Below are 13483 nucleotides of genomic sequence, written 5' to 3' on the forward strand. Positions count from 1 at the left end.
CGGCTGCTTGGGGGTTTAATTGCCCCGCTTATTGCCCCTGCCGGAGCCCTTGGTGAGGGGGGCGGTGACTGCCGCCGCCGCCGCGCCTTGTACACAGCACAGCCCGCCGCCGCAGAACCCCGCCCCCGGGATCGGGCCTTGCGGGGCCCTGCTCCAGCCCGGCCGCGCGTTCATCCCCGCTGTTTGCCGGGTTAAATGAATCAAGTGCCCTCGGTGAAAAGCGCCGGCCCCCGTGCCCGGATAACACGTGGGTTTGGTGCTAGACGGAAAGCCCCGCGGGCAGGCGGCAGGAGGAGACTGCGCGGACAGGACCGCGGGGCGGAGACTCCCTGCGCGAAGAAATCGCCCCGCGTCTTCCCCCGGCCGGCCGGCCGGCCCGCCGCGCCGCAAACACCGGCCCTTCTCAGGGGGAGCCTGCCAGGATTGCTCCGGCTTCAAAAGTGCGGCCAAGTCAAAGCAAGACCCAGATCTCCGCTCAAGTGAAAGGCAACGGAAGGAGGTGGACGCCTGGGTTGTAGCTCGGCAAGGCTCTCGGGGTGCATCTGATATCTGTTATTAGACCAGCTAACTGGCTGGAAAGTGTCTTCCTCAGCAAGCTTTCGGGGCTAAAACCCCTTCCTCGGGCTGAGGAAGCACCTGCCTGGGTGGCTGTAGCTTTGCACACTCATCCTCCTTTCTCGCCTCGGAAAGAAATGAATGGCAAATCTCCCACTGAGGGAGTCACACAAGAGTGAGGCTGGAAGAGACCTCAGGGGTCCTTTTCACTTGCCACAGGTGAGGCAGCGCGACACGGGCAATGCCAATGCCCTGCCATGCAAGGGAAGGGAGTCGTTGGTTAAATCAGAAAGAGAGAAGGGCTAAAAAAATGCTCATGAGAACGAGATGCATCATTATTTCAATAAAACATAAATATTAATTTTGAATGACTTGCCCTATTTAGAACGATTTAGCTATAGGCAGATTTTCCTGATGAAAAAAGCACAATGATGGCATAGGAAAAGTGCTAAGGCAGACGCATCGTAGTACTTTAGTTTATTCACCCGTTTACATCTGGGAGAAATGTAGAGTTTGATTGATGACTGATGAGTCTGGCTTCAGTGCAACCGGACAGATCCCTCCGATCTCGAGTTTTCTTCTTGAACAAGAAAATATTCAGTTATTGGAAGGCACCTAAAAGAGGTGCTCCGTTTGCATACTACACCAAGGAGGTGACATCCAGCATAACTGAAAGGGGGAGAGATCTCTCTCAGACAGACACGCTCCCTCCCTCTCTGCAGTTAAGTAAATTATTTCATTGCTCGCTTTTTCCAGATTCAATTCCTATTCTGCAGATCACTAAAATCTTTCAGTAGCCTTTCTAAATCCTTGACGATTACCTGGAAGAAAGACCCAAACTGGTAAATAGGATCTATAATTAAGGAAGAGCCTTAATAGGCATCACCACCATACAGAAGAGAAGGCAATGGAAGGGTGACTTCTGCAAAGAAAACGTGTCGCATCTCTCTAAGTTTGTTTGAAACATCTGTAAAGCAAGACAGTGTTTCCTGTCAGATTCCCCATAGCCATAACTTTACAAAGCTAGCTGGTGTCACAGCTTTTGCAAGTGGCATCACATTTGCACAACCCCTGTATGCCAATGCTCCCTAGAAATCGTTTAAAATGATTAACTCATTTAATACATAAACGACCAGAATGAAGCTAATGAGCCAGGGACCATGATTTATTACTGAACACACTCACCTCCACTGAATACAACTTAAAACCACAGCAATTTAGTTCTAATTGAGGGAGTGATTTGCCTAGGTTTAGGACAGGATAGTTACTGGTATAGGTGACAGCTGTGAAACATTTTTTCCCCTGCTAGCCAGCTCCAAACGTGTGACTGTATCTTTATTCGATTTTTAAAACCTGGAATTATTTGCCGTAAATTCAATTGCCATATGAAGGGTCCTCTACGATGGCTCTTTTATACAACAAATAAGCAACACTTAAAAGGACCTTTTTTAACAGAAGAACCCTTCTCCTTCCACCCAGGTGCAGAAAATGTGCTTTGAGCTAGCACATTTGGTAGCAACTTTCTTACCTTTAAGCCCAGGGTCCTTCACTAGCCTGCTGGGCAGCAGGAAACTACCAGCAGTCTTAAGATATTTCTGGAGCTAGGTGCGGATGTATGCCTAAATGGGGGGAGGATACTTTTTCAGCTACCTTTAAGCAGGTCATTCCTAACCCCCCCCCCTGCATTACCTTTATAAATTTCAAAGAAACACTTGGGTTTAACCTCTTCCACACCTCCGAAGAGTAAGACTCCTTTCTGCGTTGGCGAGCTGCTTTTCTTTTTCCTCCGAACCGCCCCCAAACCCCATGCGTGTATTGGTCCCTTTCTCAGCTGTGAATTAGTTAAAAGCAGGACCGTCCTGAGCGCTGCAGCTCCTGCTGCTATGGCACTCAGTGGAGCTTGAGCCATGTAGTTGCTCGAGCAGATCCTTTCCTTGACCAGTCACGAACTGTGCAGCTCTCCCGAGTTGCAGAGCCGGGGTTTTCATCCTGCGCCTTGTCATGGGCTCGTTTGGAGACCGATGATACCAGCGAATATTTCCCTGCCTCCATTATTAATATCAGTCAGAGGCTTGAAGTCTCATAGCGAAATCCTTGGCTTGTCTCTGTTGTAACCTGAGGGCAAATACGGAAAATAATGAATGCTTTGAAGGGCTTTTTTTTTTCAAGGTGCAGAGAAGCGATCTCCGTATCTTTTCCTAGCCGGGAGGTTGTTATTTTATCTAGTGCTTGACAGATCCATACACCAGGGACACCGGCACTCCTAGCCGTTGTTAATGGTGCAGCCATTTCTTCCGGAGATGCCCGTTGATTCGTACTGGTGATTCGGTTGCCTTGGACAACTGGAGCGCGAGGGGCAAGAAGCGACCCTGATTTGCGGCAAAGAGAGAATAAATGATTTAAGAGGCAACAGGGAAAGCAGCGTTTCTCGTTGCCCGAGCTGAGCACGGGCGGCGGCAGGCCCCCGCCGGCCCAGGGCGGGAGCGGGGCACGCGGGCACGGGCGAGACGAGAAAGCCCCCGCACTGCTCTGCTGCTCCAGTGCGGCGCGGATAGGAATGCTTCATTCCTATTGGACAAGCCGTCCAACGCGACTACAAATGCCGCTTCCTATTGGGTGGCATTCCCATGCCCGCCGGGACAAGGCGGGAGCCGGGAGCGGGGAACTCCCAGCCTGGAGCTGCTGCTCCTTGCACTTACGTTTGCCCCGGACAGTTAGTTATACTGCTCCCTGCTTGAATCGGTTCCTTTTTAGAGGTGAATCCGGCTTATTATTCATAAATGAATATGTTAATGACTGTATCTATCATTGCTTTATGCCTCTGAAGCCTCCCTTCCAGAGTAGCGTGAAACAAATATTTAATACCACGTGGTGACTGGATCTATTTGTGGTACTTGAAGGTGGTTTTAATTGCAGGAGGCTCTAATGGGCTGTGATGGTGTCCTGTTTGTTCACAGCTTTCCAAAACCGGGGATTTTTCGGAGTATTTTTATATTTCCTTTTTTTTTTTTTAATATTTCCTTTTTTTTAATCCCTGTATATTTCCTTACTAAGGGTGATACCATCATGGGATGCTTTAAATATATATACAGATTTTCAGCTGATTCTCACATCCAAATACCTCTCCTTTGTTTTCTTCCAGCTGTTTTGGGAGGAGGTGGGAACAGTCAATAGCACTGAGGACTCTGCTGATTTGGGGGCCTGTTTTCAACCAGGTCCGCTGGTGCTGGCACAGAGGGGGGGGCTCTCTGGGCTACACCTCTGGGGCCCTTTCCCCAGTCAGACTAACCAGTCTCTCTGCTCTGAGCCAGTCCTTCCTCTCTGAGGTCTTCATAAATAGCCTTGGGAGTATCTCTCGCTTACTTTTCTGTATCCAGCAGAAGGAAGCAGCTTTTGATGGCTCGTGTAAAGCAGCTCAGTCGTAAGCTTGCCACTGAAGGACTCCCTCGGGAGGGCCTGCTCAAGAGAACAGCTCGAAAAAGGGTAGCAGAGACCATCTATGCATCTCCTACCGAGCAGGTACTTGGGAAAAAGCCTGCTGGAAAAACCCGTGCTTCTGCAGCAGAAGAGGTGGAGAAGCCTCTGCGTCCCCAGTCTCGCCCCGACGCTAAAATGTTCCAAAAAATTCACTGGTATCAGCAACGCAGCGGCCTGGTGATTTCCCCGGTTGGCTTCCGACGACTAATGAAAGACGCTTGTGATCTGAAGAGTAACTTGCGTTTCCAGTCGCCAGCTCTCCTGCCTCTGCAGGAAGCCACTGAAGCTCATCTCCTGCGGCTGTTTGAAGACTGGAACCAATGTGCTCTTCATGCTAAAAGAGCCTCCGTGCGGCCCAGCGACGTTCATCTTGTGAGATGCCTCCGGGGAGACAGAGCGTGAACTTCATAGAGGCACACAGGACAACCCTTCTCAGGAAAGATTTCTCTACAGCTTTCCTTGGGAGTCACCATGCTGCTGTAGAGGGAAGCACTTGGTTCATCTTTGTAGCTTTGTTTGTTTTTACATTTTTAGTTTTTTAAAAATTTTGTTAAATAGCCTTTCAGATGTCTCGAATACATGGCTATTACCCTTTTTTTTTTTAAGGCGATGGGAGAAGCTGATGGTTTCTCCAAACAGGAATGCAAAGTTCCCTTTAATGTTCTCCTTTCCGTAACATTAAGATACACTGCTGTTGTTAAGCGAGTTTCTTTGTGCTGGGAATAAATGTTTCGCAACAGACTATCAAAATATAAAAAGAATAATGTAAAAAATAAAGATCTATGGTAGTCAAGGTTCCTATGTCTATGTTATAAGTTGCCTATATATTTTGGACAGTGTTTTGGCTAAAAAGTGTCTTTACTTAACCAGAAAATATTGTTGAATTTGCCCAGAATCAGCAGGGATGTGTTTATTGTTGGGACATCAAATCTTCCTAGTGTGTGATGTGAAATTACAGCAACTCATGAAAATATTCATAATACTGCAACTTTATTTTGTGTTATGTCAGTGTTGTGATACTGAAAGTCTGCACTTTTTAATTTAATTACTCTGATGTAGTAACTGTGTCATTTAGAGTTAGCTCTTTGTCCCCCCTGCACCCTCAACAAAATGACTGTTGCATGAGTCAATGCTTGAGAACTTGAACGATGTCCAACAATAGCAGAGTGGGGAATATAATAATACAGAAGCTGTTATGGGCTGTGAGAAAAAGGACAATTACTATGTGCACAAGCAGAAGTCAGCACAGCTGAGACCAACGCAGGATGTTCCACTCCTGTTTCATTAGTCTGGTTATGAATGTCAATGCAATTCCTTGGACAGTATAATAATAATATTGTCACCTGGAACAAGCATGTCTCAAGATCCTTTCACAGCAGTTGTTACCGTGTTTAAAAGCAGCACATTATATCAAATTGCCAACCACTTATGTAGCACTTCCTTTTTTTTTTTTTTAAAGATTTCCCCCCATATCTGCTTAATTTCACAGATTATTTGTTTCACCACAGAATTGTGTTGTCTATGAAAAAATGATGTAGAGAGCTGAGTAAAATATTTCAGCAGAAATAGAAACTCATTGGTTTCCTTTTTATCTCTCAAGAAAACCTACAAAAATGAAAAGGAAATCAGGACTCGTAGTAGAGATGATATTTTTTATTAGACCAACAAGATTGTTGCAAAAAAAAAAATCTTTAATTGCAAGCTTTCAGGCACAAACACCCTTAAGGCATCAGGCATTGGAGAAAAGATTATAAAAGTTCTCTTGGGTAGAAATGAAAGTTCATATTTCACAGGATTTCACAGAGGAGTCAATAGATGGAAAACTCCTCTGGGCAGTGAGTTCATAGCTGGTACAAAAATGGAAAGAATACATAACCTATCTGTTAAACATTAGTAGTGGTTTTAAAAAAATCAGGCTCCCTTTGAAATACTCTAGAAAATCAGGTATAACCTTCCTTCTTTCTCCTTGAGCACTTGTTCAAGTCAGGCCGCCTTGCTCCACCCCGTTAGTCTGAAAAGCCAGGCACTGAATTAAAAAAGGGGTGGAGCGCTCCCATTGGATCAATTAGCCACTATCTACTAGATGCTAACCACTAGCATTGCCAGCCACTAGTATTGCCACTAGCAATTAGCCACTAGGTGCTAGCCACTAGCACTAGCATTGGGCAAGAGTAGCTATCCAATCAGGAGGAGACAAGTGCTCTATTCAGCCAAACCTGAGTCATTTGGGTGGGGCAGGGGGGTGTTTGGGGGGAGGGAAGAAAAGGGAGGTGCCAGTAGTTTGGGTAGCGGGTGCGAGGAGGTTGGGAAGTTGCAGGTGAATCCTCAGCTCTGTGGATGGGACTGCAATGTTTGCAATGCTCTTTCGGCGGGTTCCAGGTCCTTTCATGTCCTTAATTTTGTATGTGCTTCTGTTTCTGAAGCAGTTCAGTTCTGAGGGCAAGTAGGAAACCCGTCCTAAATGGGTCTCTGTATCACGTCTCCAACCAGTGACAGAGTAAACTGCTAGAAAATATCGTGGGGATCTTGACCAAGCTGGGTTGCCAGCCAGGAAACAATTGGTTAAAACACCCTGTCCTCTTACCAGGCCTTTCCCTCCTCATGCTGTGTTGTTTGTAGCACAGTATTTCAGGGAGACGGGATCTTCCTACCTTAGGGACACCCAGCAACTCTTACAAGCCCCCCGCATTTCCTACGACCATGAATGCTGTGTGCCCCTGGAGGCTGGGGGGGCATGGCAAGCTCCCACAGGCGGCAGCAGTACTGTCAGCAGTGGCAGCATGGTGGTGGTGAGCAGTGAGCTCCCGCAGGTGGCCACGGCACTGCCGGCGGTAGGGGGTGGCTAGCGGTTGGCAACCACCCGCAGACAGCACTGGCAGTGTCGGCGGTAGCCAGCAGTGATCATGGACCGCCCACAGATACTGCTGGCGGTGTCGGCAGCGAGGTGGGGGCTGGCAAGTGGCAATTGCCCACAGGTGCCACTGGCAATGTCGACAGCACCTTTTAGCAGGGGGTGCATGGCCATGCTCAGGGGCTATGTCCCCTATGCATGGCCAGTGCCTACGACAGAGTAATCCCACTCTTCGTGACAGCAAGGAAGACACAGGACAAACATGCTTTCATCCTGCATAGTTAACGATTGGGTTGCTTCGAGTTGAAATCTTGCAAGCCGAGGTCACGACTTGCACTGAATTAGTTTTAGGTGAATCCCGAAAAAGACCCCCAGCCACGTCTAGTAGTGGTACAGGCATATGGTTGATCAAATACACTCCTGTGCATATATAACTTGTCATTGCTTTGTAAGCTCTCATCGCCAACCCTCTGGGGCCTGAAAGCGGAACAGGCACCCTGCATTTGACGTGTAATCCTATTGCTATGGCAATGCCTGTGGTGGGCATCGTGTCAGGGAAAGACTGAGGAAATGGGAGTTGAAGTGGGGCCGTCAGAGGCACGGGGGTGGATCCTGCTGCCAGCTCCAGAGGAAGGAGGTGCCCGGGGCTCGGGGGCTCTGGCTGAATTAGGCTAAAACCCGGGCAGTGTCTTCCTGCCCCCCTGGGAGCTCCAGTCTGTCCTTTCATCCTAGTTCTTCGGCGCGCGGGTCTTAGCCTGTGCACTGGGCAGGAGGGAGTCCATGCAATCCGATTGGTTTATCAAACAGCCAATGAGAGCTGCTTAAGTGCCTGCCCCATTCCCAAGCATCGGGCTGGTTCAGTTCCCCATCAGGTCCGCTTCCATCCACGTGTGGCACAGCGGTTACAGAGCAGCACCTCAGTGTAAAGACCCATTCAAGGGCAGCTGGGTCAGAGAGATGAATTCTTAGGTTCAGGGTTTCTTGTTTGTTTCTTTGCCTCTTCTGTAAAAAAAAATCCAAAAAAAAAATCAGAAAGCAGAAAGAGCTACTTTAATGTAACGTTATACTGCCTGGGGATCAGCGTGAAGAAAAAAAAAGAATGACTTTCAGCCTCGCCGTGTACAGATGAGCATGGCGGTGCAGCATGTCGTGGAAAAACACGTGTAGACTTTCGGGTCAGGTCAGTAGAAGCTTTATTCAGATCCATGGTACCGTGGGAAAGAGCTCAGAGTACATGGATTCACCTGCACTACAGAGAGGTCTCCACCTCCAAAACTGAATCATGCAGTTTATATATGCTTTTAAAAAACAGACTGTTACACAGGACATAATTGCCAAAAAAAAATTCTCAGAGAAAACAGTCAAAGATAATTAGCAAGCACTCTGCTTTCTCAGGGAGATCAAGCACATACTTTTTTCTGCTATCTTCAAGGCTGCGGTGAGCGAAGCAGTTGCAGGGGAGTTACAAAGAACACTTTCCCTTATCCGCTCTAATATGCAGAGCCAGCAACTCCCCACAAAGCGGTTATGTCATCTTATAACTCGTACGATCAAAGTTTAAGGCATTTATTTTTTCTGATTCCACAAGCATGTGGCACTCACTGCAGACATCTGCAGCACCAAATGCTACACATCATTCAGACGTTTCCCAGGCTTAAGAAGGAACGATCCTACACGTGGGTGCAGGCTGGGGGCTGACTGGCTAAGCAGCAGCTCTGTCGAAAAGGATGTGGGGGTTAGAGCAGACAATACGCTGAATATGAGCCAACGGTATGCCCTTGTTGCAAAGAAGGCTAATGGCATCCTGTCCTGGGCTGAGTTAGGAGGAATGCTGCTGGCAGATCAAGGGAAGTGTTTCTTCATCTCTACTTGGCACTGCTGAGGCCACATCTGGAGTCCTGTGTCCAATTTTGAGCCTTCCATTACAGAAAGGATGTGGGCAAGTTGGAGAGTCTAGGGGAGAGCAACAAAAATGGTGAGGGAGCTGGGGGACATGACTTGAGAGGAGAAGCTGAGGGACCTGCACTTGATTAGTCTGGAGAAGAGAAGAATTGTGGGGGAGGCGTAATAACAGCCTTTAGTGACCTGAAGGGTGGTTACAGAGGGGATGGAGCTGGACTGTTCTCAGTGGTGACAGATGACAGAATGGAGCAAGGGTCTCAAGTTGCAGCAAGAGAAGCTTATTTTAGATATTAAGTAAGATTTTCTCACTAGAAGGGCAGTAAAACACTGGAGCAGGTTATCCAGAGAGGTGGTGCAATCTCCATCCATGAAGGTTTTTCAGACCTGGGTAGATAAAGCTTTGGCCGGGATGATGTAGTTGGGGCTGGTCGTACTTTGAGCCAGAGGTTGGACTAGATGCGAGATCCTGAGGTCCCTTCCAACCCTCATTTTCTATGATGCTATGACCTGCCCTGTCTCATACTTCAGGAAGTCCCAATCCATTTGGGTTTATGCAGCAGCTCACAAGGTAAATGATGAGTTGGTAAGGTCTTATATTCAGTCTCATTTTCCAGTTTCATGGTAAAGTAGCCAGCACTGAGGGAAAACTCTGTTGTTTCCTCTGGCCTAGTACTCCAAGATACATTGCTTTGAGACTGCCTAAACTGTTTGTGGCATGGATTACCCTTTTATAATAAGGGCTCCACAGCAGCTAGCAGAACAGGGTGCTAATCAAGAACAAAAAATAGAGGTGTTCAAATATGACCAATTACAAGTACTTCTCTTTGAATCATACACTAAAAGTCCTTGTCTTTCTGAAGCAAGCCACTTACGTTCATTTGGGTTAACATTTTGGGGTTTTTCATTCGAAAAAATAAAGAAAAAAGGCCCTACAATATAAAATTTTTCCAGTTTACTGTTCCTTCCCTCATTTCCCATGGTGAGGAAAGGGAAGAGAAGGGGAAAAAATTACTACTATTATCCTATAATGTAAATTGCAAAAAATCTTTGGGCAGAGACTATCATTTGTCGGAGTTCTTCTTGGGTGTCAGCCACGGCAGCAACGGCCTTCGAGAGTTCCTTGTGACCTTCACTGAATTCATGAGCCATGATTTTTATCACAGCTTGCAGGCGTAGTGTAAATCTTCCAAGACACACAGTGCCTATTCCTGGGAGTATATTTGTAAGGGAACACCCGAGTAATACTCCTTTGGTAAGTGGAGTTTTTTGATATTTGTCTATTATATCAAGGCTTTCTTGCAAATCCCTCTTGTTTCGCCACCTGCCCTGTGGAAGGCGCGTGGCGAAGGACGTAGAGGGTTTTAGCATTGCCGAATAGCAGATACCTTTTCCTTTGGCAGGGATCTTATGGTAGGCGTGGGAGCCACAGACCCAGTATTGTCTTTTTAAAGCAGTGAGGTTTGAATACTTAGGAGGTATTTGGACTCCGTTTCTTAATCCTAGCACCCCGCGTTCACCCTTTGATTTAAAGGAAGGATTTGCAGTTTCACTGAAGAAGCATTGTCCCCGAGAAGTATCAGTGTACAAACAATACCACAAGGTATTATTTAAAGAGGAGATGGGGGTACAGATAGGATTAGTGCTCTTGGTTAAATTTTTGTTGCTGTAGAAATCATTGTAAGAGCTGCAATAGGTAGGAGTTGCTGTGTTATTATTATGCCAGTCTCCTCCACCTGAACTAGTAAAATAGTGGTGACATATGTTTGTGCCTAAACTAATGTAGACTGATACTGAGCAGTTTATATAAAAACACCAATCTCTAACAACAGGCTTTACTAGAAGGAACTCCTGCTGACTTTGGTCCCAAGCTTGGTTATTAGAGGGGTTTAAAAGTGACTCGATGAGGCCCAAGGGGATGGGAGTCATGGGAATTCCTCCTTGGGCGTGGAGAGGAAAATGACTGCACACCCAACAATCACTTTGGTTTTCTGCTTTAGCGGCTCTGTCAACGTATTGGAGATACATATTATTATCAGAGATATGGGCAACAGTAGGTTTAAGAGTAGCCTTAGCCTGAGGAGACTCTGTAAATTGTCTGAAAACTGAGTGGCTAGGCTTTACACAATATTCTGTTCCATAAGTAAATACCCGAACTTCTGCTGAACTACAGCAATGTGAGGGAGGATACCAACGGGCAATGTTGACCTTTCCGTCTATATCAGAGAGTTCGATTGAATTGCTTATCCAGACAGGAAAACCTCGGGCGCCAGGATTAGCACATCTACAGCAACTGGCAGCTATAGCCGACCCCTGTGAGAGACTTATTTCTCCAGCAAAGAGAAAGATTAGAAATAACATAGTTATAAAAACTATATTATAACAAAATCAGCACAAACAGTATGCAGAACCCTGCAGCTCCAATAACTGATCTCTGGGACATGTTACAGTCTCAAAGTGCTCGGTTTCAGCTGATACAAAAGTGTCTAGAGGATGCAGTACTTGGAGTTCGGTGTTCTCTGGGCTGGGCAGGACCCCAAAAGGGTGACAGTTTATTAGTGGACTTTGGTTAGTTTGAGTTTTATATTATCTAATGGGCTGCAGGTCCAGGAGGTGTTTGGTTTTATTTTTTTTGTCTGCTTCTGGCTCACCCTTGTCGCAGTCAGGTGGGCGTGCGGTGCTCCCGCGAAGTCCGCAGTCGTCTTCTTCTGGCTTCCCCTTTTCCAGGTCAGGGAAGCTCGTGTTGGAGCCGATCCTGAGCTCTGGTGAAACTTCTGTCTTCTTTGTACGAGTATAATGAATCCAGTTGTCCTTTTCTGCTACTTTTACGGCGGTGTGGGAGGTGAGGAGGACTCGATATGGTCCTTGCCACTTAGGTTCAAGAGGAGACCGTTTCCATGTTTTTACATACACCCAGTCTCCAGGCTGGATGCGATGTGCTGGGACACCGGCAGGGAGGGGTTGGCTTAAAGCAGCATACCTATGGAGAGATTTTAACTGAGACTGTAGAGATAAAATATAAGAGGTGAGTCCTTCATCGCCTAAAAGAGAAGAAGTGTGAGCCGGTAGTAAGGGGAAATGTTGGGGAACAGGGTGTCCAAACAGCAGCTCGTAAGGGCTGAGCTTTAGTTTTCTCCTAGGGGTCGTTCTGATGGACATAAGGGCCAGTGGGAGAATCTTAGTCCATTTTAACCCGCTCTCAGCACATAGCTTTCCAGTTTTTTGTTTCAGGGTCTGATTCATTCTCTCTACTTGTCCTGAGCTTTCTGGGTGCCAAGGGGTATGGAATTTTTATTTTATTCCTAGGCAGCTGGCCAGTGTTTTGTTTAAGTCAGCAGTAAAATGTAATCCTTGATTGCTTTCAATGATACGTGGAGGACCAAACCTGGGTATAATTTCATTAAAGAGTATTTTTACTACTTGTTGTGCTGTAGCTCTTCTGGTGGGGAAGGCTTCTACCCACCCCGTGAGTTGGTCAACAATTACTAGGAGGTTTTTGTACCCATTGTCTTTAGGCATATCAGCAAAATCTATTTGTAGTCTTTCAAAGGGAGTATAAGCCCAGGGGCGGGCTCCAGGGGGTCCTGATTTTTCTCCTTTGATATTAAACTTTTGCATATACTGCAGCGTTCTAAAAGCCTTTTTGCTTCCTGGTAGACTCCGGGTGCGTAGAACAGCCTGTTAGTGATAGTGGCAAGTTTTTCACAACCTAAATGCTCGTTTTGATGGAGTTGTTGCAGATAAGGTCTAAGGGCTGCTTTAGGTAGCGCTATCCTTTCATCTGACAATTGCCATATTCCATCTTTTTCACAGGTGGCTCCTGCCACTTTCCATCTCTGTTGTTCTAAAGGTGGTGCAGACTTGTACATTTTTGGCTCTAGCAATATTCCCAAATATGCCTTTGACTGAGGAATTTGAGTTTGGAAGGCTAGGGCGGATAGTGGCTGTAGGGCTGTTGTTTGAGCTGCAGCATCAGCCAGGGCATTGCCTTTTGAGACTTGATCTCCCATTTTGGTATGGGCTGGGCAATGCATTACAGCTATGGCTTTTGGCAACATTATAGCTTGTAGGAGATCATTGACTTGTTTAGCATTTGATATTTTAGTTCCAGAAGCTGTCATAAATCCTCTCTGTTTCCACAATTGTCCAGTGGCATGACAGATTCCAAAGGCATACTTAGAATCAGTCCAAATATTTACAGAGTGGCCCGATGCTAATTGACAAGCTCGTGTAAGGGCAGTAAGTTCAGCCACCTGCGAGCTCAACTGCCCAGGCAGTGGTTCAGCTTCAAGTACTTTAAATGGAGTTACTACTGCATAACCCGTTCTTCTAACTCCATTGACTAATTTTGAAGAGCCATCTACAAAAAAAATCAAGTCAGGGTTGTCTAAGGGTAAGTCACTAAGATCTGCCCCGGGTTTGTCTGAAAATGCTGTAACTTGAAGGCAATCGTGGGAGTCTGGTTCCCCGTCGCTGGGTAGAGATAATAGAGTAGCTGGATTCAGGGTATTGCATCTCTCTATGACCAGGTTTGTAGCCATTAAAAGTGTGGTTTTCTATTTGTTTATTCTCTGATGAGAAAAATGTTGAGTATTTTTTGGAAGAGGAGGGCTACTGTGTGTGGAGCCTTTAGGATAAGGGGGTATCCGAGGACTAATTCCTGGGCTTTCTCAACTATTGTTGCAGCTGCTGCCACAGCAC

General features: G+C 46.6%; 1 protein-coding gene and 2 long non-coding RNA genes across 3 annotated transcripts; 1 reads left to right on the forward strand and 2 right to left on the reverse strand.

Moving 5' to 3' along the window:
- Positions 1–1015: 1015 nt before the first annotated feature.
- LOC132244108 (uncharacterized) lies at positions 1016–3289 on the reverse strand. The gene is made up of 2 exons (XR_009455707.1): positions 2084–3289; positions 1016–1135 (listed from the first exon to the last, which is right to left on the reverse strand). It is a non-coding gene; the product is annotated as an uncharacterized LOC132244108 (long non-coding RNA).
- LOC132244110 (uncharacterized) lies at positions 3223–4825 on the forward strand. The gene is made up of 2 exons (XR_009455714.1): positions 3223–3311; positions 3933–4825. It is a non-coding gene; the product is annotated as an uncharacterized LOC132244110 (long non-coding RNA).
- A 2025-nt stretch (positions 4826–6850) lies between these two features.
- LOC132244104 (uncharacterized) lies at positions 6851–13471 on the reverse strand. Its single transcript, XM_059715116.1, has 2 exons — positions 11434–13471; positions 6851–7885 (listed from the first exon to the last, which is right to left on the reverse strand). Exon 1 carries the CDS (start codon positions 13321–13323, stop codon positions 12313–12315), a length of 1011 nt encoding a protein of 336 aa, XP_059571099.1. The 5' UTR covers positions 13324–13471; the 3' UTR covers positions 6851–7885; positions 11434–12312.
- Positions 13472–13483: the final 12 nt, after the last annotated feature.

This window comes from Alligator mississippiensis, chromosome 11 (genome assembly GCF_030867095.1).
Source record: "Alligator mississippiensis isolate rAllMis1 chromosome 11, rAllMis1, whole genome shotgun sequence".
Lineage (NCBI taxonomy): Eukaryota > Metazoa > Chordata > Crocodylia > Alligatoridae > Alligator > Alligator mississippiensis.

What these genes read in the sequence shown, in the direction of transcription:
- LOC132244104 (XM_059715116.1), bottom strand. Translation starts at nt 13,323, where the DNA reads ATGGCTACAAACCTGGTCATAGAGAGATGCAATACCCTGAATCCAGCT.